We start from the raw sequence: 19,541 nt of genomic DNA, 5'->3' as shown, positions 1-19,541 counted from the left end.
GGAAAATAATGTTCTAAGAGTGCGCAACGAGCCGTGTTCACACCTTCGAGATGCCCTGTAGTACTCTGTTCGGAACGCAAGCCTGAGGAAGACTGAGCTTCGTGTGTGAATCGAATCTCCGATATCGATTGGTATGTAGCCGAATGGTTCCACGCTACTTGACAAATATGGAGGACGATGTGGCGGGTAAGAAGGGAATGTATGACACGCTGGACTCTGTTTACATATCGGTTAGAGATCCAGCTGAAGACGAGGGAGATGTTCTAACGTACAAGGTCGACAGAGTGCTGAAGTCGATCTAAGGGCGTAAAAGTCCGTTTTCAGCTTCATAATCGGTTGGTATACCACCAGGGGCTATCGACGGCGTACTGGAAGCGTGAGATCACCGGGGAGCAGAGAAAAAACGAAAAGCTAAAAGTGGGACGCCTCACAGAACAAGAACACGTAATAGATATCGATAATGCCCAGCGTCGAGATTATGTTAGTTCGGGCATGGACAAGGAGGATTAAATCAGTCATCCTACCGTCTTGGGATATAGTTTGGATGAGCTCCAATGTTTACCCCTACGATCTAGAGTGAACGAAAAACCACTAAGCGACTTGGACTACTGCCGTGAAGGTCTAGCGTACATGCTTTGACTCCAGTAATGAGAGACATCAGGAACGTGCCTAGAAAAACAACGCATCAGTACCCTAACTTTCAGGCGAAACGGACAAATGACTCACCAGTGTCATACACCAACCACAACGCCCAAATCAACACCCAAAATGTATGCAGGAATGATCCTTCACCCACGGGGAAGCATCCAGGATAATTGGGGAATGAACCAGGTCCGACTAGTAGAGCACTTTAATATCTATGCGATGGTGGAAGCGAAAACATACATCCCATGGCGGCCGGGATTTCCGCCGAGAAAACATAACAAGGCACCCAATAGGCAAGAAAGAATATACTGAACCCTACGGCCACCCTAATCCTCGTGTTCCAGACCGCCCAAACACGAACGTGTTATAATGACTGCCAAATGATAAACCGAGGGCGACAGAATCAAAATGGTAAAACGGCTTGCATGGGACAGAACGATACCGACACGAGAAGCCCCTATATAAACAATCTGATCAAGATTGGCCAACGTAGCGTAACGTAGGACATACATAAGACAAGGTGATAGTTCAATAGGCATGCACGATGGCCGTAATCTGTTCTAAAATGCAGGGTAAAATGCGGAGCCCTAGATGTTGAGACAGACTCAGAACGTAAATGCAGCAATGGACATGAAAAAGGATCATGGCAGTGGTGTCGAAAAATGGGATAACGTTGTATGATGTATACAGCGGTCAGGAATGTCCATTTCTTCATCCAGATATGCTCAACCTCGACATCGGATCACATGGATGACAGTCACAGCGCTGACGACTGCGACCTCCAAAAATCAGGCGGCATGGTATTGGTGATATTTCGACGTGTAGACACGTACTATCCGCATACTAAAAGTTAAGTCTCGCCATTTACAACATTGTTTAAGAGAACCCACTTTGACTATCTGCAGGCGATTAAGCGCGGAAATGCGCTCTTCGAATGCCACCTTGTATGCAGTGCCAACCCCATGAAGGAATTACAGGCAACGACACCTTACTTCGGTAAGGTTCCGTTGACGATCTGATGTTAGAGTCCCAATGACGACGGCACGATCAATCTGGTAATTTGAGCACCCAGTAGACCCGAGTAAATGGCAATTCTGACATTCAATCAGTTGCAGCTGGCCCTGGACATCGGCGGGGCTTGAATAAGAGTGTGTGGGTAACGGAGAACGTTGAGTGGTAAACACTAGCTGTACTCGGTCCAACAGGTAATGTTGGTGGGGTCTCCTGTCACTCCGGCTACCGGTACGAACAGTACCAACTCTCTATCAAGGTCTTGGACATGAATCACCAGCACCAGCAGATGGCCCCAGATATCATCTCACGAATCTGCGAAGTTGGAGTCCTGGCAGGCAGGGAGCGGCTGCCAACACAATGGAACGCCTTCCATAAACGGTAGCCATCTCTGATTGACAGCTTGAGATGGTAGAAGAGTACCAAGATCGCCCGAGGCTGTATTGAAGATGTTGGAACCGTGAGATAGATAATGAGGCTTCACCAGATTTGAGTACGGAATCAACGCGGGGAGCCGCGAGCCCAATGCACGAAAGCTCTTTGCCTGCAGAACCACAACTTTGCGATGAATGATGACGATGATGTCATCTCGAGCTCTCAGAGCACGGGGAAAAGAGCACATTAAAGGCGCTGTGCGAGGGTACAGACGTAAGTCAAGGATAAGCCTGATCACGAGGGTAGGTAGTAGCCAATAATGGACATAGCATTGCTAAGTACTTACGAGCAAGATCACGAGGGTAATAACTGACTGTTCTGTCTTTAAAATTGAACCTGGTAAACAGCTGCATATCTGGAGAAAGGAAAGAAGATATTGAAGAAGTTTACCCTGATTCGTCGTCAATTTGTCGTACATGGTGGTGGTTGTTCAAGTTACAATAGTGGCTGTGCGAACTGTACTGGTATAATTCATGCCGTAATACCTGCGTGGGAAAGGTTAAAAAATTGGAATCATAAGGCTACCATGATAAGTCTCTGTGCAGATAGTGGTAGGGTTAGAACCCAGACATATTATTGAGTAAATTCTTACACCCTAATGCCACGTGAAGTACCCAAAACACAAGGAATAGACTTGAGGGTGGCTGTATGATTCATGCTGATTTCCACATGTGACTTGAGGGTGGCTGTGCGAACCGTACTGGTACAATTCGTGCCGTAATGTATTGATTACCTGCAACTTCCCTCTTTGTGAAGCATCAATACAGTTCCATAGATAATCCAGAAAACATTGACTTGTATATACAACAAGATGAGTTTTGCTGCTGCCTTTTCTCTATTAACGGTGGCAGAGAAAAACCCTTGTTGACGATTAATTATTAATTATTTAAAAGTAATTAAGCGATATTAATCATTTAATGGTAAATTAATTGTGCTTCAAAAGGGTTTATCGATTTATTTTCAGCCTCTGTAAATAAATATGAAATAAATCACCACATTTGGGTCATTTTTGACTTGTTTCGAAGATGTCATACTGTCAACGTCACGTCAACTGAGGAATAATCGTCAGTGGACTCAGAGCAGTCGTGACCATCAACGACACAGTGGGAAATGGCGTCTCGTAGATACAGGTGGATGAACACGTTGGGGCTTCAGCGGAAAATAACGTCGTGGACGGGAGAGAAGGGGAGTAAGCGTATTTTCGTTCAACTGGCTAGATTCCCGGAGTTGAATGGAGTCCAAGGAAAGCTGTTAAAAAAGTATCTGAAACAATAATAGCACACGCAAAGGAAAAGTAAGCACTAGTTCCCAGGACAGAAAAAGAAAACTCACTGATAACCGATGTGAAAACTATAAAAAGTCCTAGCATTAACGAAACAGAATGCGCGATTTCAACGGCTTAGGCCTGAGGACTGATACACGACGGTTATGTATCTTCAATTCAGTCACTGGCAAATGCAGTTTCGGATTTGATGTACCTCTGTCTACAAGTTAACCATCAGCTGAAGATATCTGGACAGAGGAAAGTTGATAAATACTCACCGGCGATGGGTCAACGTAAGCCGTTCCATGATCAGATTTCTTGGAAAAATATACAACGTGGGATCCGAATACTGAGGATGAGTGCGTTCCTTCTTGAATTGTGGGATATAGTGGGGAACTGGAGCAGAAGCTTAAGAAAAAGAGGGCAAGAGTTGGAGCCCGCAGCGTAATGGACTGTGTGTACAGGGTGGGACAGGCGAGGTGGCATGATGGTGGTTGAGTGTAAAGCCGCGGCAGCGACCAGTCCTCGATTTCCCTATTCATCACGACTGCAGCGGTGAGGTAGATTGCGGTTCGTCTTGGGTTCGTCAGGCGGGAAAGAGAGCCCGACGACGCCGAACTTCATTTTTCGGACTCCTTCACCGATCTTCTCTTCAACTGCCAGGCTTGCCATGCCAGATCTACTAGCTGGTTGTGGTCACCACCAAAAGGTCGTTGTGTACATTGTGGGTTCATTTTTCTGAGGAATTACGACTAAAATGGAAGACTTGTCGTCCCAGAAACAAATCGGAGTTTCTTTTTGCCCAATTCCAATCTTTCCTCCGGATTCTACCGAGACTGCTACTCTGTAACCCGCTTCCGATACAAATTTCAGTCCTCACTTACTCTTCGAGGCACTGGGGAGGTTTGGTGTGTATTATCTTAATGAAGGGATGAATCACAAAGATATTTATGATTATTACGTGTTACAGATTTGGACTTTGGACACCATTAAAGAGGAGAAAGGGATAAAAGAACGCAGTGTTTCGAATGCAGGAGAATATTCAAAGGAATGTATGAAGGATCCAGCCTGTGAGTATGAATTTCCCATCATCGTTAAATAAGACTCATCATGACAGGTAGGTGAAAACGCAAAGCGGAAGAAAATTACATTGAAGGGGAAGGAAAGCTCCAGGAAAACCCATCGAAAGGCGTGCAGAACTCAAGCAAACCAGTTCAGTTCGGTTGAGCTCTCTCTTTTTGTGGATAGAGAACGTCTGCGGGGATTTTCTCGAATTTGGGCTTACCCCGGTTGTCCAGAATAAGAGTACCGTTCCGAGTGAGCTTCGCTCGATATCCTCGCTTGGGAGGTTTAGGCAACGGGAAGTCTACCATGGGATAGTCTGACTGCGGGACCATGATTGCCTTCTTCTTTGAAACGACTGCTAGAGCGTGGACGGGCTGCGTAACTGGAACATTTGGGACGACGAGTCGTTCGCGTTGAGCGAAGGATTGTGCCCAAGCGAAAACCTCAGATGAAGCTTCGCGCGTGAGACGCCTCGTCTTTCCCTTCGCTGCGATGCTTGTCGGGTCGTTGGCTGCGTCTCGAGGTGTGGATCTGTTAGAGCTTCCTTCGACAAAGCTGGGCACTTTCGCGAGCGGTTCGGCGACCGGTCCGTTCCGCTTGTTCACGTTCTTCACCTCTTCCTCGGTTGGGAGATCCGCAATCTTCTCGCCGTCTGCAAGGCCAGAGTAGGCTAGCGCTGTGTCCTGCTCGACCTCGTCGAGAGCGACATACCATTTGGAGAACTGCAAGACCAAGTCCTCTCCATCTCCTTCGACACGCCATTGGAATGCGATGTCGTTGGGATCGACGGACGCAGAGTCGGGACTGGACGTCTTGCCTCTGCCGTTCGGAGCAGAGGCTGCTCCGCGCTCCTTGCACACCTCGATCATGGCCATCATGAGCGCCCTGCGCTTTTCAAGCGTCAATGTCTCGTACCACTCACAGAACGAAACTTGCCCGAATGGAAGTGAGTCGTTCATCAAGTGAGTGGTGTCGGTATGCTTGGGTGGAGTATTCGAGCTGGCGACAATGGGAGCTACCACCGTCAACAAGTTCGCGCTAGTTGCCTGAGCACGCAGACGGCGGCTGGAGACGACAGAAGCAAGGACCCCATTGGATTGGTTGTCTGGGGTTCTAGCAAGGACTTCACGACGTGAGTCCCGTGCGTGCGATCTGGTTTTTTGGCTGGCGGAAAGGGACCGGCTGGAGATGGTGGAAGGGGCAGCGTAACGCATCCTGGCGGTTGACTTTGAGATAAGAAGTTGAGAGAGAAAGGAATGTTGGATTTGTAAGTTTCTGGGATGATTGAAAAGCGACCTGCCAGAGGTGGACTATATATTGATGGGGGAATCCGCAAAGGATGGTCCACACTTTATATGTCTCCGGGGACTGCTTTGGCTTCCTATAATTTCCAACTGAGTATGTTTATTGTCCCCTCAAAGTGGATTTTGGGCTGATGGTCCTAACATCGACCCTATATTCACACCTGCTTTGGCCGGGCTGAAACCCTTAGCCTTGCTCACACTTGGTAAACGCGTTCGCTCTAATAGTGCACTGAAGGCTTGCTTACACCCCGCCCGGGAATTTGAAATTAGCTTCTGCGTTTTTTAAAACTCACCACGGTGGCGGGGGACTAACGGCTGAAGAAGTTCCCGAACTTGTTGATTTTTCTCGCTTCGCCGATCATGATGTTGCTACAGACCACCATGAATACACGCTCCTACATCTCACATCTTCCCTTTCGACAGATCGAAGAGGCCGAAACAAGCAGCGTTCACACACGAATTATTGCCCACTTGATGGCCCAGACTTCCACCGTTGAGAAAGTTGAAGCGAACTCGGAGGGACCTACGTCTTCTGTTCACGAGGGTCTAACAGCAACCCTTAAAGTCGTTTCATCCACTTGGGGTTGAAACAATAGATAATAAAGTAGACGCGACGGGGGAAGAGCGAAGGAGGCCAAGGAGTCGATAGACATCTGCTGGGTGAGTTTCTGGGGCTTCGAAATATTGGTACATCTCATTAATCATGGTGGCGAACCTCAGTTATCAGCAGTTGAATGACTAGATTTTCTTGCAAAACCAGACCAAGTCAAGGAGTGGCGTCAGAAACGGCGCCGCTGGTTCAACACTCCCAATAACGTCTCAACGGGTTTGCAACGGATTCAATATTACTTTAGTAAGTATTAAGTACAGGTCTAATCCGCTACACCCCAGCCTGAACATCTCGAGTAGGTCCTGTCCGGTGTTCGGGATGGTAGAAATCAGAAGTCCAATCTCCTTGTGGATTTTGTGTGAATTGACTTGGTGTGTAGTCGAACTCTGCCAGGCTACTTGACGGAAGTGCAGGATTGCGCGACTGGACTGGCCAGAAGGGAATGTACTACACGCTCGAATCTATGTGATGTGAATCGTAATTTAAGTTAGGGATGCACGCTCAAGATGGTGGGGGTTGGCTCCACAAACGGGGTTAAAAGAAGAAATTGAGAGCGGCTAATGATCACGTTTCACCACGTGAAATCACGGCCCCTTTCTTCTTCATCCCGAACTCACTGGCAATTTCGAACGAATTAACCTACTTGCCTTCCCCCCTATACTATCATGATCTTGCAAACCGGTATCGACCTCAACTGGGCACCCGTGAGATCTCTGTCATTCAGTCCTCGGCAGTTTCTAACGAATATTTCTAAGCCTGCAACGCCTTCGGCCAACAGAGGGAGGACTTTTTGGGGTCAGGAGCATGACTATCCGTTTATACATGTACGTCTTATTCCAAGATCCTCAACTCGTGCAAGTTGTCGACCTCTAAACAGGGTACTGATGAATTCATGTCCGACAATCTCCGGCTTTGTCTGCGATATCCAGGCTTCGTCGATCGGAATTACCCCACGGACGACCTCGAGTCCTTCTTCTGGGTAACAACATGGGTGATCCTGTTCGCCGACTCTCAATACAAAGATGCAAGAACAGAAGAGTGGCGGAAGTGGTGGACGAAACACCATGGATTCAAAGCGATGCTACGACACCTGCGACGCTTCTCTGACTACCAAAGTGACCCGGCCGTGAAACAGATGGATGAATTTCTGCTGGAATGGTGTGGCCAACTTGACGCGCTGGAAACCGGATGGAATGAGGGGAGAGGTTGCAAAGATAGTGAGGACAGTAAACAATGGGAAATTGCGAACTTTCATCAGTATGCTCGCCATGGGGCTTCCGATTCTTTGAGCTTGATCCTGAAATACCGGGAAAAACTAGACCTGTAACCTGAACATGTCTCTGGATCCCGCTGTATACTATACTCGGCGTTGCCTCCCAAAATTGAAGCACTCCCAAGCCATGGCCCAAGACAATATTCGAATCCTGTGTTGTTGCCACTGGCGTTGTGGTTTTGACACTTCTATGACCGGCTTTCAATCCGACCAGTCCGACTAAGGAATCCCGGAAACGGGTGGTCCTTGCGGTGGCTTTTTCTCGCCTTACCAGCTGTATCAATGAACTCTACGCGAAGATCTCAGTACCGAGACGGGCACGAACAGAAACTGCCGTATGCTTGGGTCGGAGCGATTCATTTGGTGAGGTTACGGACTAGGCTATCTATATCAGGTTCTACCGTCGACGAACCCTCTTCCACGATTTTTTTCGAGTATCTGGATGGCCAGGATCGTAACGGATTTTCCTAATAGCAGTGAGGACTCCATCTACGGTGGCTGTTATAGAATATTCAGTCCCTTCTCTCATATAACGGTACTACAGAGCTCTCTGCTGAGTTGTATGGGTTCCTCCGCAAGGGCAAGGGTTGCCGGTGTACACCGTGTGGGTTCAAAGCGAGTCATACCTTTGAAGTCATGATTTGGACGGCGGTATTATTGCAGACAGTAACATACCTCGATGTGTCGCCGAACAGATAGGTCCTGGACTTCTCTTTATTAAGACTCGTCCTGCAAGTATAGAATCTTTTCGAAATGATCCTTATGCTCGAAAGAGATGTTTAGAAGTAGTAATTGGCAGGTAGTGTTCTTTTACGATTAATGATATGCATATTATATACTATGCATATCGGAATAAAACAAATTATACCGGGTGATCAGAGTGGTTTAAGCTCCTCGGGATTTTGATCGCTCCCAGCGATTCACAAATGCCACGGTAAGCAAACAGCGAAGCACGCAACAAAGTAACCCTTCTTCTTGTCCCCCGATGGGTGCCACGCCTCTTCGCCTTTGACCATTTGCTTACAGAGCGCCAATTTTACAAAACCAATCAAGGGTCTTCCACATCTGGGTTGTGGCCGGGCTAGGTGTTTCGGGAATCGCGGAGCTGTGATGATATTCAACCTCGCCATGGTCTCTCTCGTCCACACCTTCTGCCAGTCACCTTCCTCAACTGATACTGCGTCGTTTCTGTGGTGATTAAACAGTACCACCCATAGTATTACCCAGCAGAATGAATGAAGTATGTCGTCCACAGGGGACTGCAGATATGGTGTGGGGTTGTGCATGGCCTACAGGAGATCTTGGGATATGTATTCTTCAGTACCTGTTGGAGAAAGATAGTCAGCTGTGTGATGCAGATCGCGGAAGATACTCACAGATAAAAGATGATCGCCACGCTCTTCGTCAGGCTAAGTCTCCCACCTGGCTACTGCCATAGGCCCATATCTCCGATTCCTGAGCTTATACCCTTGATCTCGTTTACATACTCTCGCGTCTGAAGATCTGAGTGATGGCCTTCCAACCTTGTGCATCTTCTTTCGCTGAGTTTTCCAGCTACATTGGCCGTGTTATTCCACCTTCTTCGTACTTGGTCCGCTCCTTATAGTATGGCAACCATCCTGAAAGCGACGCGTCAGTACCCAGTATAACTTATCATCCAGCATGATAGCGGTCTTGCTAACCAAGCAAAGCATGTACAACTAATTCGCGAAGTAACCACAAGCTTGGAACGCCGAGCAACGACTCACCGACTGATATGAGCAGATGAGAGGTTCCATCTCGGAAGTTGGGTCGCGTTGGTTGATGATCCCCGTTATGACTTCCCGTGATACGCCCCACCTCAGATCGCCCAGAGTCAAAAAGCAACGACCACCCATCTACTACTTTCTCCATCTGCTCCTTTTTGTCCGCAACCCAACGTTGGTCCAGTCATGTCCACCCATAGCCACTCTTCTCTTGACATTGTACGTCTCGGTTTCGAAGGCACCAGGCTGAGCTGGCCAGCGACGAAAGTCGGGAAAAATGTAAATGACCAGGCGATTCATAAGAGATATGGACAAAAACGCAAGGTGTGTGTTGAGAAAGAGGTACCGCGTACTTGAGTGTGTCAGTTTGTGGACGAAGTGGACGCGCACTTTCTTTCAAGACCACCCCCCATCCATCTTCAGCGGCGCGATTCGATGAGCGGCACCGGCCGTTTGAGTGCAGTTACGGATTCGATGCGCCGCCTTTCTTTACGCTGTCAGTGAAAAGATAAGATGGAAAGAGAAAAGACGACTCACCGAACGTGAACGTTCACCTCAACTACTCAAATTCCCCCGCAGAAATTCAAATGTGTACTAACGCTAACCCGCATATAATCCCTACGTTCTCAGAGTTGAAGAGGAAAGAAGAGGGTAGGGTTGAGCTTGCGGCGTGATTGAAGGGTTCTGAGTGTAAAGTCGCAGACTCGGAGGGTGGCAAGCTTCTGCTGACTACGAAGCAAGCCCTTCGGTTTCGTCTGGAAATATCTTATTCAGTGTTCACACCACGCCGTATCCGTCGAGGTCTCGATGGATGACAATGTACTCACCATCTATGCACTGGCTCGCCGGCCGTGTAGAATGATGTAGGCGGCGTGAGCAGAAATTATTGTGGTAGGATTTCCGAAGCGATTCTGTTCAGTGAGTCCAAAATGACTTATCGACAGTTCACGCTGCATGCAAAGTCTTCCGAGTCGAATGATGGTGCAGTCGAGTTGAGATGCTCACGTGAGGACGGAACGTCGGGCACCGCGGCAAATTACTCCTTGCCTTCCCCCTATATTAATCACGATCTTTCAAACAGGCATCGACCTCAACTGGGTGCCGGTAAGATCTCCTTCATTAAGTCCTCAGCAGTTTCTGAAGAACATTCCTAAGCCTGCGATGTTGGCCACCAGAGGGAGGACTTTTTGGGGTCAGGAGCATGGCTATCCGTTTGTAGCCGTACGTCGTATTCCAAGATCCTAAAGTCGTGCAGCAGTTGTTGATCTCTAAGCAGGGTACTAAAGAATTCATGTCCGAAACTCTCCGGGTAACTCTTCGGAGATACGAAGGCTTTGTCCACCGGAATTGCCCTACGGACGAGCTCGAGTCAGGGTAACAGTATGGGTGATCCTGTTCAAACTTCCTCAATACAAAGGCGCAAGGAAAGAAGAGTGGCGGAAGTGGTGGACGAAAGACGAACTCGCAATCATGTTAGACGATCTCCGTTGTCCCTCTGACCACCAGAACCCCGCCACGATCCAGATCGATGATCTTCTGCTGGAATGGTCCGGCCAGCTTCGCGTGCTAAAAACCGAATGGAACGCGACCAGAAACAGAACTTCAAAAGATCTTGGGGACAAGAAAAGACGGAGTGTTGCGAATATGCATCAGTATGCTCATCGTGGGGCTTCCGAGTCCTTGAGATTGATCCTGCAACACCAGGAAACGATAGGCCCGCAACTGGAACATGATACCGTTTTTTAGCCCCGGATTCTGTATGTACTCGATGCCGTCAATCCCATAATAGAAGAATTCAAGCTATGGAATCCTACATTATTCCCACCAGCTGGCGTTGCGGTTCACGCTTGTTGTCGGCTTTCAATTCCGCTAGTCCGACTTGGGAATCCCGGAAGCATATGTCCTAGTGGTCCTTGCGATGTCTGTTCTCATTTGAGGGCATATCAATGAACGCTACACAGGAAACTACTGGTCATTATTCAACACACGAAGGATGACTGTCGTTTTATGCTCCGGAGCGATCCGTACTATGTTCGTGTTCCTGATGGCGACGTTTTGTGAGTTTACAGACTCGCTATCAGGCTCAAAATGCCCGTCCTCACACAGCACATACAGGTAAATTACCAACTGCCTTCCTACGAGTCCAGGCTTGTTCCTATTTTACAGGTCATGGCACAACGTAACATCGCCAGCAACTCAAATCGACTTCAGTGGTGGTCATGAACTTGAACGATCTATGATTACTACGGTGCTGTTGTCTGATTGCTACTTTCAACTCGGTTAAATGGCAATTCTGTCCATGGGTGGCCAGTCTGTTAGCGGATGTCGCTCGATTAGATTGGCTTGTGTTCTCGGGAAGAAGACTGGGAGCGAATAAAGTTGATCGCGTTGCGGCCTCTTGTCGTTCTCTGCTTCTGACGAGAAGCGGATAGAAATGTGCTGAGGTAGGCTCTTGTCTTTGTTCCAATATGGTACGAACAGAGTCAACTCTCGAACAACTTGACTCGTTGGTATTCGCTTCCACCAGATGCCCCCAGATATCATATCAGGAAGCCGAGAACTTGACACGGTATGAAACTGGTGAGCGATGGACGGCTAGAACTTTGGGTTGTTGTTAAAACCATCTGTAAACGATGTGCATGTGGTGTAGGTACGTACAGTTCAATATGAAAAGGACAGGGTAGGCGTGGTTGCTAACTTGGATTCATATATATCCAGGTTCCAGCCTTAAGCTTGCTCCAACATAGTTCGGTCAACGTGCATGGCTATATGTTTGGGTTTTGAGACCCTCAAACGGAGGGAAGATTGCTCCCAAAAACCCTAGCACCAGAAATCCGCCGAAAGTCAAACCATTTTCCATCGTCTAAACGTGGGCGGGTTGGGCCCTTCCCTCCTTCCCCGAGAACTCGTAACATTATACCTAACATCATACCGGGACAGCATTAAGGATTGCTTCCTTTCGAAATAAATTCGCCCAGTGATACGGGTTGAAGGAGGCATTGAAATTCGGCGATTACATAAAATATTCCCAGAAGAGTTTGAAAACTCCGGCATACGCCGTACTTCCGCTACCACCACGGTCCATCCACCACACCAACTCGTTATTGTGGCAAAATGAGTGTAGAGGTCCCCCACGGAACACCTGGCCAAAGGAAATCTATTCAGATTACCTACTTGAAGGCCACAGCTTCATTGACAGCGCTCACTCGTTGACTTCACAATGGTTGGAAACTCCATCCTGAACGTCCTTGATCATTACGAGCGAAGAAAAGAGCTCGCAAACGACTGTCGATATAACCGGTACGACCATGCAGAAAGCAATTGGGAACATCCAGGGTCCGTACAAGGAGAAGCTCGACATGAAACTCTTGAAGGAATTTGTATTGACTCTTGAGGATTCTCGACAGTGCGACCTGGCGACCGGTGACCGGTGAAGCTTTGAAGCTTGAAGCCCTCGATCGATGGAACAAGTTAACTGGAGAGATCTTCGACAAGACCCGTGTGTAGGTTTTTTGGATCCGCTCTATAGTTTTTACGATGCTGACAGCTTCTTCCTCGCAAGTGTGTTACGCCTCAGGCCTCAGGCCTCAGTAATGGTTTCGAATGCTTTGCGCCACCAACTTGCTCGCAATGCGCGGTCAACGGAACATTATTCAAGTAAACCACACCTTGTCCTCCCCCTTTCATCACCTCAACACGCTCAATAGTCAGCAATTTCTAATGAGATACTCCTACGTTTGCGATGTCTTTGGCTGTCAGAGGGAAAACTTACTGGGACCTACTAGGGCATGACTATCCCTTTATACCTGTACGTTGTTTTTGTTTTCTAAGATCTCTCACTGGCACGCGCAGCTGACTCATGCAAGAATTCATGTCAGATAATCTTGTCTGGAACATTGTGAAAACGTTAACATACAACCTCGAGTCATTCTTCTGGTCAACACAACGGGCGATACCGTTGAAACCTCAAAGATTTCTATGCAAGAACATGTTCGTGGCGGATAGGGCGGATGACAAACGCTAGCCTCAACGTTCCTCTGATCACCAGACCCCGAATGGAAATTTTTCTGCTGGAGTGTTGGCACGCTAGAACCCTTACGGCCCTTGAAAACTCAGTCGTCACTGATAATCGTGTAGAATTTGGATCTAGGGGGTTAATTACAACGGTGATCTCGTGCTTCACGGCAAGATCTACTGTATCCGTTAAGACGTGCCCGTGTGTCGGTTACGCACCTGATGCCTGGTGTGGGCGACTAACGTACAAGATGGGAACTTAGTCGTCTCTGCCCATGATGATATCATCTTGTACACCAAACTGGCGGCTCGATTCACTCAATCCTAAATTGCTGGTACGTCGTATTTCACTCGACCATGAAGGATGGTGTCTGACTGTGCCCATGCAGCACCCGCCATGTAACAATTACGGAGTGGTTGACGGTCGTACTATAGAACCTCGGCACCAGGGAGTACTTAAGCGATAGTGTGTGTGCGTGTGAAGGATCGGGAACATGTTGTGTTGTACAGCACGTCTGTTACAGCACGTCGGGTCCTTCGGTATCCTACGGGGTCCATAGAAGGATTTAAACCCTATAATAAAATCACCGGTGAGCTCTTTTCCTCTGACTTATGCATCTCTCTCTTTTACTAACTCTTGCTTCTGGGGTGACTGCTGCTGCTCCTACCGTCCGTCTAGGTAAAACGACTGTGGTAGGAAGGGATGTCTCTTTGCTCAAGCAAGATTTCTTTGGCGGTACGTATCCACTTGCGTCTGGCGTATTATTATAAGTAAGAGACTGATGAATGAACTTCAGGCATACCGTACGCAGAGCCTCCATTAGGAAGGCTTCGCCTAACGCCACCCGTGTTGAAAACTAGGCTCAGTAGCGCGACTTTCGACGCGAGTAACTTCAGCCGGTTCTGTTTACAGCCGGTAAGTCACCTCAATCGATCTACCCTCACCACCTAACTTGGCTTTGAAGGGGCCTTCTCCCGCGGAAATGTCAGAGGATTGCTTGACTATCAATGTATTCCGCCCTTCAGGCATTCCAAAGGATGTGAAACTTCCTGTACTTGCCTGGTAAGCCGCGCCCCTGATTTTTTTCGGTATGGGTTTCGCTTACAGTCCCTCCCAAGGACGCACGGAGGTGGGTTCTGGCGCGGCGCGACAAATCAATACAACGCTAGTGCAATTGTTGCACAAAGTGTTTCTCGGGTATGTTGTCCCCTTGGCAGCAAGAGCTACTGTGCCGAGCATGTGCTCAACAAGGTTGCCAACAGCAAACTCCTCTCATAGTTGTAAGCTTCAACTATCGGCTAGGTCCCTTGGGTTTCCCCCAGGGTGCAGAAGCAGAACGCGAGTGTGCTCTTAATCTCGGTCTGAAAGACCAACTCGCTGCATTGGAATGGGTACAGGAGAATATTGAATTTTTTGGAGGAGATAAGTCTAAGGTAGGTCGCTTCCCATTTTAGACCATGGGTGAAAGTGACGAACGGCTTTTGCAAGGTAACCGTGTTCGGAGAAAGTGCAGGGGCAATCATGACAGCAATTCAATTCTTGAATCCTCGCTTCTCGGACGTGGCAAGAGCAGCTGTAAGTCGCGACATTAATGGCGGTGTTCATCTCTATGGTTGACGGAGTCACGAAAACAGATCTTTGAATCAGGTTCTGCTGCGTCAGGCTTCGAACATGCTCCGACCCATCGCGACGTTGGATGGGCGAACTTTGTGAGTGGGGTGCCGGAATGTGCTTCCATCGCAAATTCGGGTGCTAGTACTTTCGATTGCTTGAAGACTGCCAATTCCTCGTCCATTTTGAAGGGTGTGATCATAGCGGTTGGCAACGTCACGACGACTACTGGATTTGTTCCCACTCTCGACGGACCTGGTGGGTCCTTACCCGACCGGCCCTCCCGACTTCTCAAAGCGGGAAGATTTGCACGGCTTCCAGTCATTGCTGGGACTAATCTAGACGAGGGTACGAGCCTGCTCGCTACCATGACGATGTGCTCTTATTCGTCATTATACAGGAACTGTTTTCGCGGCCGGATATCCAAACATGGATTACGGGGACGAAAGCCTGCGAGAATTGATACGAACGGTTTTAACCCCATCAGATGTTAGCCCGCAAACTCTCAACCACGCAATCGAGCAGTTACTCGGACTCTACCCCGATGATCCAACATTGGGATCGCCCTTCAACACTGGCAATGAGACATTTGGCCTACCTCAAGGTTATAAGAGAACGGCCGCTCTGAGTCAGTATTCTTTTCGTTATCATCGGTCGGGAATAACTGACCCTCGCTCTATGACAGTGGGAGATTCAATCTTTGAATCGCAACGACGTATATGGCAACAGACACTGGCAAATGCTGGGGTAAAAACTTATGGGTATCTATTCACTCAACCACAGCCGCCAAGTGCACTTGGAGGTGAGGCAATTGCAGTCTGTTGACCGACGTAGTGTCTTAATCAAATCTCAATTTACTAGTTGCACATGCCTCTGAAGTTCCCTTCATCTTCGGGGATGTCACAAACCCTTCTGACGTACAAATGAGTCGCATCATGATTGATTATTGGGTTTCGTTCGCGACTAGCCTGGACCCTAACGATGGAAAAGGCCTAACGCGTCAGTCCTATTTCGTTCATACATCTTTATCGGACTGAATATTCTCTTTTACAGGACTTTCGTGGCCACAATACACATATGAAAAGCAGGTTCTTTTGCAGCTGAATAGTCAAAACACAACGGTCATTCCTGACACCTACCGAAAGAAACAAATTGACTTTATCAATCAAAATCCCATAACATTCCTTCATAAAAAACGTCTCCTGTAGACGGGGGTCCGGAATAAATTGACGTGTACCAACCAGAGGTTGTCGCTGGAGGTTCTATTTTTCAGGCTGGTGTACGTCTTCATGTAAAACCCAATCCATATACACTACAGATACCCTAGCTACTCATTATTTAGCTACTCATTATTTAGCACCGATATCCCGTTCAATCCCATCATCGTTGATGACTCTGCTCTGCTCTGCCCAACTCCTCCACAGCGATCCCGTGGGGCCAACTTCAGTCACCGTCCTGTTGTACGCCAGTGTGTATGGCGAGCCCTTATAGCCTACAGGCTACGATGGAAATAGGCCTAACTTGAAAGCGTCAGTTCTATTTCGTTGTTACACCTCATATCTATAATCTGACCGACTTTATTCTCTTTTCCAGGACCTTTTTGGCCACAATACACCTACTATGAAAAGCAGGTTCTTTGAGCTGAACAATCAAAACATAACGGTCACTAGTACCGAAATTGATCAAAATCCTATTGCATTCACTTTTCTTGTAGGCGGGGGTCCGGGATAGAACTTGACGTGTAAGAGGTTCTATCGGAATTGTAGGCGGTCGGTCGTTCTATCTTTTCAGTGGCGTCCTTCATGTAAAGCCCCAATCCATATATACCCTAGCTACACATTCTGCACCGAAATCCTGAGCTTTAATCCCATCGTCGCACGCGCAAGCATTGGAAGGGTCGGAAATCAGGGAATCCTTGGTTGCGGTGAATTGAAGTGCTTGGACGTTGAAGGAGAACCGCGGTATTTCCGAGTCACGACTCTTTGTACACGTTTTACTACGTCCATCATCCGACCTCCACATCACTAATCTCGTTTTCACTTCGCGATCTTTAAACACACGGCCAGGAATAGAGCATCCCAACGAATAGCATGAGATGTTGATCTTGTGAGTAAAGTTTTGTCCACGATGTTATCGATGAGTGGTAAGGTGTCCGTCCCAGGACCCAGGTTTCCAAGTAATTCGGCCATCGAAGTTCTTTAATCCATTCAAGAATCCCTCAAGCATGTTCCTTTCAACGTTCATTTCTAGTCAGAACGCCCCACAGATTCTAGAATTCTCAAGTATGACAGTACCTGCCTCGTGCCTCCGTGCCCGGGACCGTTGTCTGGCCTATTATTACTAGCCCTAGTACTGGAAGGGGAATTTGGTTTCTCGATCGAATGAGGGACCTAACTTTCCTTCTAAGGTCTCAGATACTCAAGGCCCATGGTTGAACAGTCCCCTCACTCACATCGAGCTGGAGGAAGGATTTCGGCCCCCTAAAACATGTATGGTTTGCGGCCAAAGTACGTACAAATCTTATCGCTACTTGATCAGCTACCTCATGTTTTCGTTTCTTCCATACATTCTTTCACTGATCGACAGTCTGGGTGATTCATCGTGATTCCGATCTTATAATGGACCATCTTACGCCCGCTTCCCTCAATTTGCCCTTCTCCAAACCAAATTCGCCTTGGGATTTCATTGGCATGCCGCTTCATAAGGGCTTGCAAGAGGATTATAAGATTCGGGATATGAATAGAGTGGCTTTGCTCGAGAAGGATTATGTGCGTTCGCCTGTTGCTTTTTGATTGTTGAACTTGTAGTTGGACTCATCACACGCGCAGTGCTCGAGCTTCTTCTGTTGCGATATCAGGCTATCAGGCTTCCATGAGCTACTAGAACATATTGAAGACGCCCATTTCGTCCTCACAAAAGACAAGAACGGAAAGAAACGGTACTTGTACCAGCCTATCGGTGTTTCAAACGTTGGACGGTTACTCTCACCACTCCAGCACCAGCACCCGTACCAACGGCATCGGGAGAGCTGCTGCTCACCGTTCGATGCTGACCACGAGTTTGAGGAGGAATTCGAGTTCGCTGACAATGGTTACACGGACCCGTTTACATTTTGTGGATATCATGAGGACGAGTCCCAGCCTTCATCACCTTCACCGTCACCTTCACCTACGATTTCGTCTGCATCCCTCTCATCGTCATCAGTGTCTTCTCCTATGACGTCCCCCTCATCTTTATCGCTGCCGACATGGGCGCCTGCACCACTCGCCTCACCTCCGCCGCGTGTTCCCAAAGCAACCGCTGTTGCGCCCAATTTACACGTTCCACCTACATCACCGGCTCGATCGAATTCTTCCGTACCCCTCATAGCGCCTATACCATTAACACCGAATCATTATGATCTCTTAAGACATGGGAGACGCCACTACGAGTCGAAGAGAGCATGTTCTTCACCATCCAGAGCACGGATTAAACAGATCTCAAGCCCTCATCATACAACATCAACAATTATTGCTGCTGCTGCTGGTACGGGATCCCGAAAGCGAGGACCAAGCTCAGGCGATAGGGAGAAAATGTATCAATGTCCTGTAAGTCATCTGATATCATTCACTAAATACCCAAGCCTCACTCTTCCCACTGTTCAAATAGACCACTGGATGTACGAAAGCCTACCTGAACCCTAATGGACTCAAGTATCACTGTGAAAAGGGGAAATGCAATTTTGACTCTTGAAGAAGACGCGATTGTTCGAGTGCTAAGATATGAAGTTTATCTGCGTTCGTTGATGGACTATCTCCCAAGCTCTCGACACCCCGAATGCCTTCTTCCGTTCCCCCCTCAAATCAGCGCAAAAGGTGCCGTCTTTCCGCGGACAACGATCTCCAAGCTTCACGAAAACTCAAAGTATCCGTATCAGAACTATCCACCACACCTCAGAGGCTCAGACCTCCCAAAACACGTTGATCGGAACCTTTTTGTGCCACCCCCATTCCATGCCAGCTCATGATTCGTTTAGCCCTCCTCCTTTCTCCCTCTCGCTGGTCGGACAGCCTCACTCCTCCCCCGTGGTTTCGAAGAAAAATTATGTTGCTACTGAGTATCGCGTATTGCGATACGCAGTGCTTTCCCCTTGTTAATTCTTCTTACCATTTGGGTTCGTTTTGATACGTACTTACATGGCGGGTCTACGGGTTTCCTCGCTCTGTGCTGACGCCTTTAACTTTACTCCTCGGGGGGGTTTTACCATTCGTTATTTGATATTCTTATTCGATTATTTCCCTTATCTGTAGTTATAAACACGCCGCATACTATCACGCTGTATCTCCTGACCTTTTTTCTTTTCTTTTCTGTTACTACTTGTTCGATAGTTCAGATTTTCTCGAAGTCTTGTACCACTACTGGCAGTTTAAAGAATTACAAAAGGTGTACATACTATACGTGGGTAGTAAGTGAATACGAGTGGCGTATACTACGGGATGTACATGCCACCACGGCACGTCTGCAAAGGCCTCCTTCACCTTGAACCATGACCATCGCTATCTCCCATGGTGACTAGTACGCCAT

The 19,541-nt window shown here is 47.9% G+C and overlaps 8 protein-coding genes across 8 annotated transcripts; 5 read left to right on the top strand and 3 right to left on the bottom strand.

The window, feature by feature from the left end:
• Positions 1 to 515: 515 nt before the first annotated feature.
• E1B28_010819 (uncharacterized protein) lies at positions 516 to 892 on the bottom strand (the record flags this gene model as incomplete). The annotated part of the gene is made up of 4 exons (XM_043155798.1): positions 516 to 571; positions 631 to 669; positions 727 to 837; positions 886 to 892. The coding sequence occupies 4 exons, from the start codon at positions 890 to 892 to the stop codon at positions 516 to 518; spliced, it is 213 nt and encodes a 70-aa protein (XP_043005580.1).
• Positions 893 to 1,963: 1,071 nt separating this feature from the next.
• On the bottom strand, positions 1,964 to 2,278 carry E1B28_010818 (uncharacterized protein; the record flags this gene model as incomplete). Its single annotated transcript, XM_043155797.1, has 1 exon — positions 1,964 to 2,278. One exon carries the CDS (start codon positions 2,276 to 2,278, stop codon positions 1,964 to 1,966), a length of 315 nt encoding a protein of 104 aa, XP_043005579.1.
• Positions 2,279 to 4,569: 2,291 nt separating this feature from the next.
• E1B28_010817 (uncharacterized protein) lies at positions 4,570 to 5,634 on the bottom strand (the record flags this gene model as incomplete). Its single annotated transcript, XM_043155796.1, has 1 exon — positions 4,570 to 5,634. One exon carries the CDS (start codon positions 5,632 to 5,634, stop codon positions 4,570 to 4,572), a length of 1,065 nt encoding a protein of 354 aa, XP_043005578.1.
• A 66-nt stretch (positions 5,635 to 5,700) lies between these two features.
• E1B28_010816 (uncharacterized protein) lies at positions 5,701 to 6,221 on the top strand (the record flags this gene model as incomplete). Its single annotated transcript, XM_043155795.1, has 3 exons — positions 5,701 to 5,818; positions 5,913 to 5,927; positions 5,995 to 6,221. The coding sequence occupies 3 exons, from the start codon at positions 5,701 to 5,703 to the stop codon at positions 6,219 to 6,221; spliced, it is 360 nt and encodes a 119-aa protein (XP_043005577.1).
• A 778-nt stretch (positions 6,222 to 6,999) lies between these two features.
• Positions 7,000 to 7,661, top strand: E1B28_010815 (uncharacterized protein; the record flags this gene model as incomplete). The annotated part of the gene is made up of 3 exons (XM_043155794.1): positions 7,000 to 7,038; positions 7,090 to 7,158; positions 7,212 to 7,661. 3 exons carry the CDS (start codon positions 7,000 to 7,002, stop codon positions 7,659 to 7,661), a joined length of 558 nt encoding a protein of 185 aa, XP_043005576.1.
• A 4,911-nt stretch (positions 7,662 to 12,572) lies between these two features.
• Positions 12,573 to 13,073, top strand: E1B28_010814 (uncharacterized protein; the record flags this gene model as incomplete). The annotated part of the gene is made up of 4 exons (XM_043155793.1): positions 12,573 to 12,688; positions 12,760 to 12,855; positions 12,915 to 13,009; positions 13,060 to 13,073. The coding sequence occupies 4 exons, from the start codon at positions 12,573 to 12,575 to the stop codon at positions 13,071 to 13,073; spliced, it is 321 nt and encodes a 106-aa protein (XP_043005575.1).
• A 905-nt stretch (positions 13,074 to 13,978) lies between these two features.
• Positions 13,979 to 16,186, top strand: E1B28_010813 (uncharacterized protein; the record flags this gene model as incomplete). The annotated part of the gene is made up of 11 exons (XM_043155792.1): positions 13,979 to 14,102; positions 14,164 to 14,282; positions 14,332 to 14,429; positions 14,486 to 14,564; positions 14,630 to 14,800; positions 14,856 to 14,942; positions 15,002 to 15,326; positions 15,379 to 15,606; positions 15,664 to 15,780; positions 15,840 to 15,977; positions 16,032 to 16,186. The coding sequence occupies 11 exons, from the start codon at positions 13,979 to 13,981 to the stop codon at positions 16,184 to 16,186; spliced, it is 1,641 nt and encodes a 546-aa protein (XP_043005574.1).
• Positions 16,187 to 17,469: 1,283 nt separating this feature from the next.
• E1B28_010812 (uncharacterized protein) lies at positions 17,470 to 18,710 on the top strand (the record flags this gene model as incomplete). The annotated part of the gene is made up of 4 exons (XM_043155791.1): positions 17,470 to 17,485; positions 17,565 to 17,746; positions 17,807 to 18,565; positions 18,627 to 18,710. 4 exons carry the CDS (start codon positions 17,470 to 17,472, stop codon positions 18,708 to 18,710), a joined length of 1,041 nt encoding a protein of 346 aa, XP_043005573.1.
• Between the last annotated feature and the right edge of the window lie 831 nt (positions 18,711 to 19,541).

The sequence above is a fragment of the Marasmius oreades genome, chromosome 7 (assembly GCF_018924745.1).
Source record: "Marasmius oreades isolate 03SP1 chromosome 7, whole genome shotgun sequence".
Taxonomy (NCBI): Eukaryota; Fungi; Basidiomycota; class Agaricomycetes; order Agaricales; family Marasmiaceae; genus Marasmius; species Marasmius oreades.
Note: the sequence above shows the minus strand (reverse complement) of the source record. Positions and strands in the feature narration are given on the sequence as shown.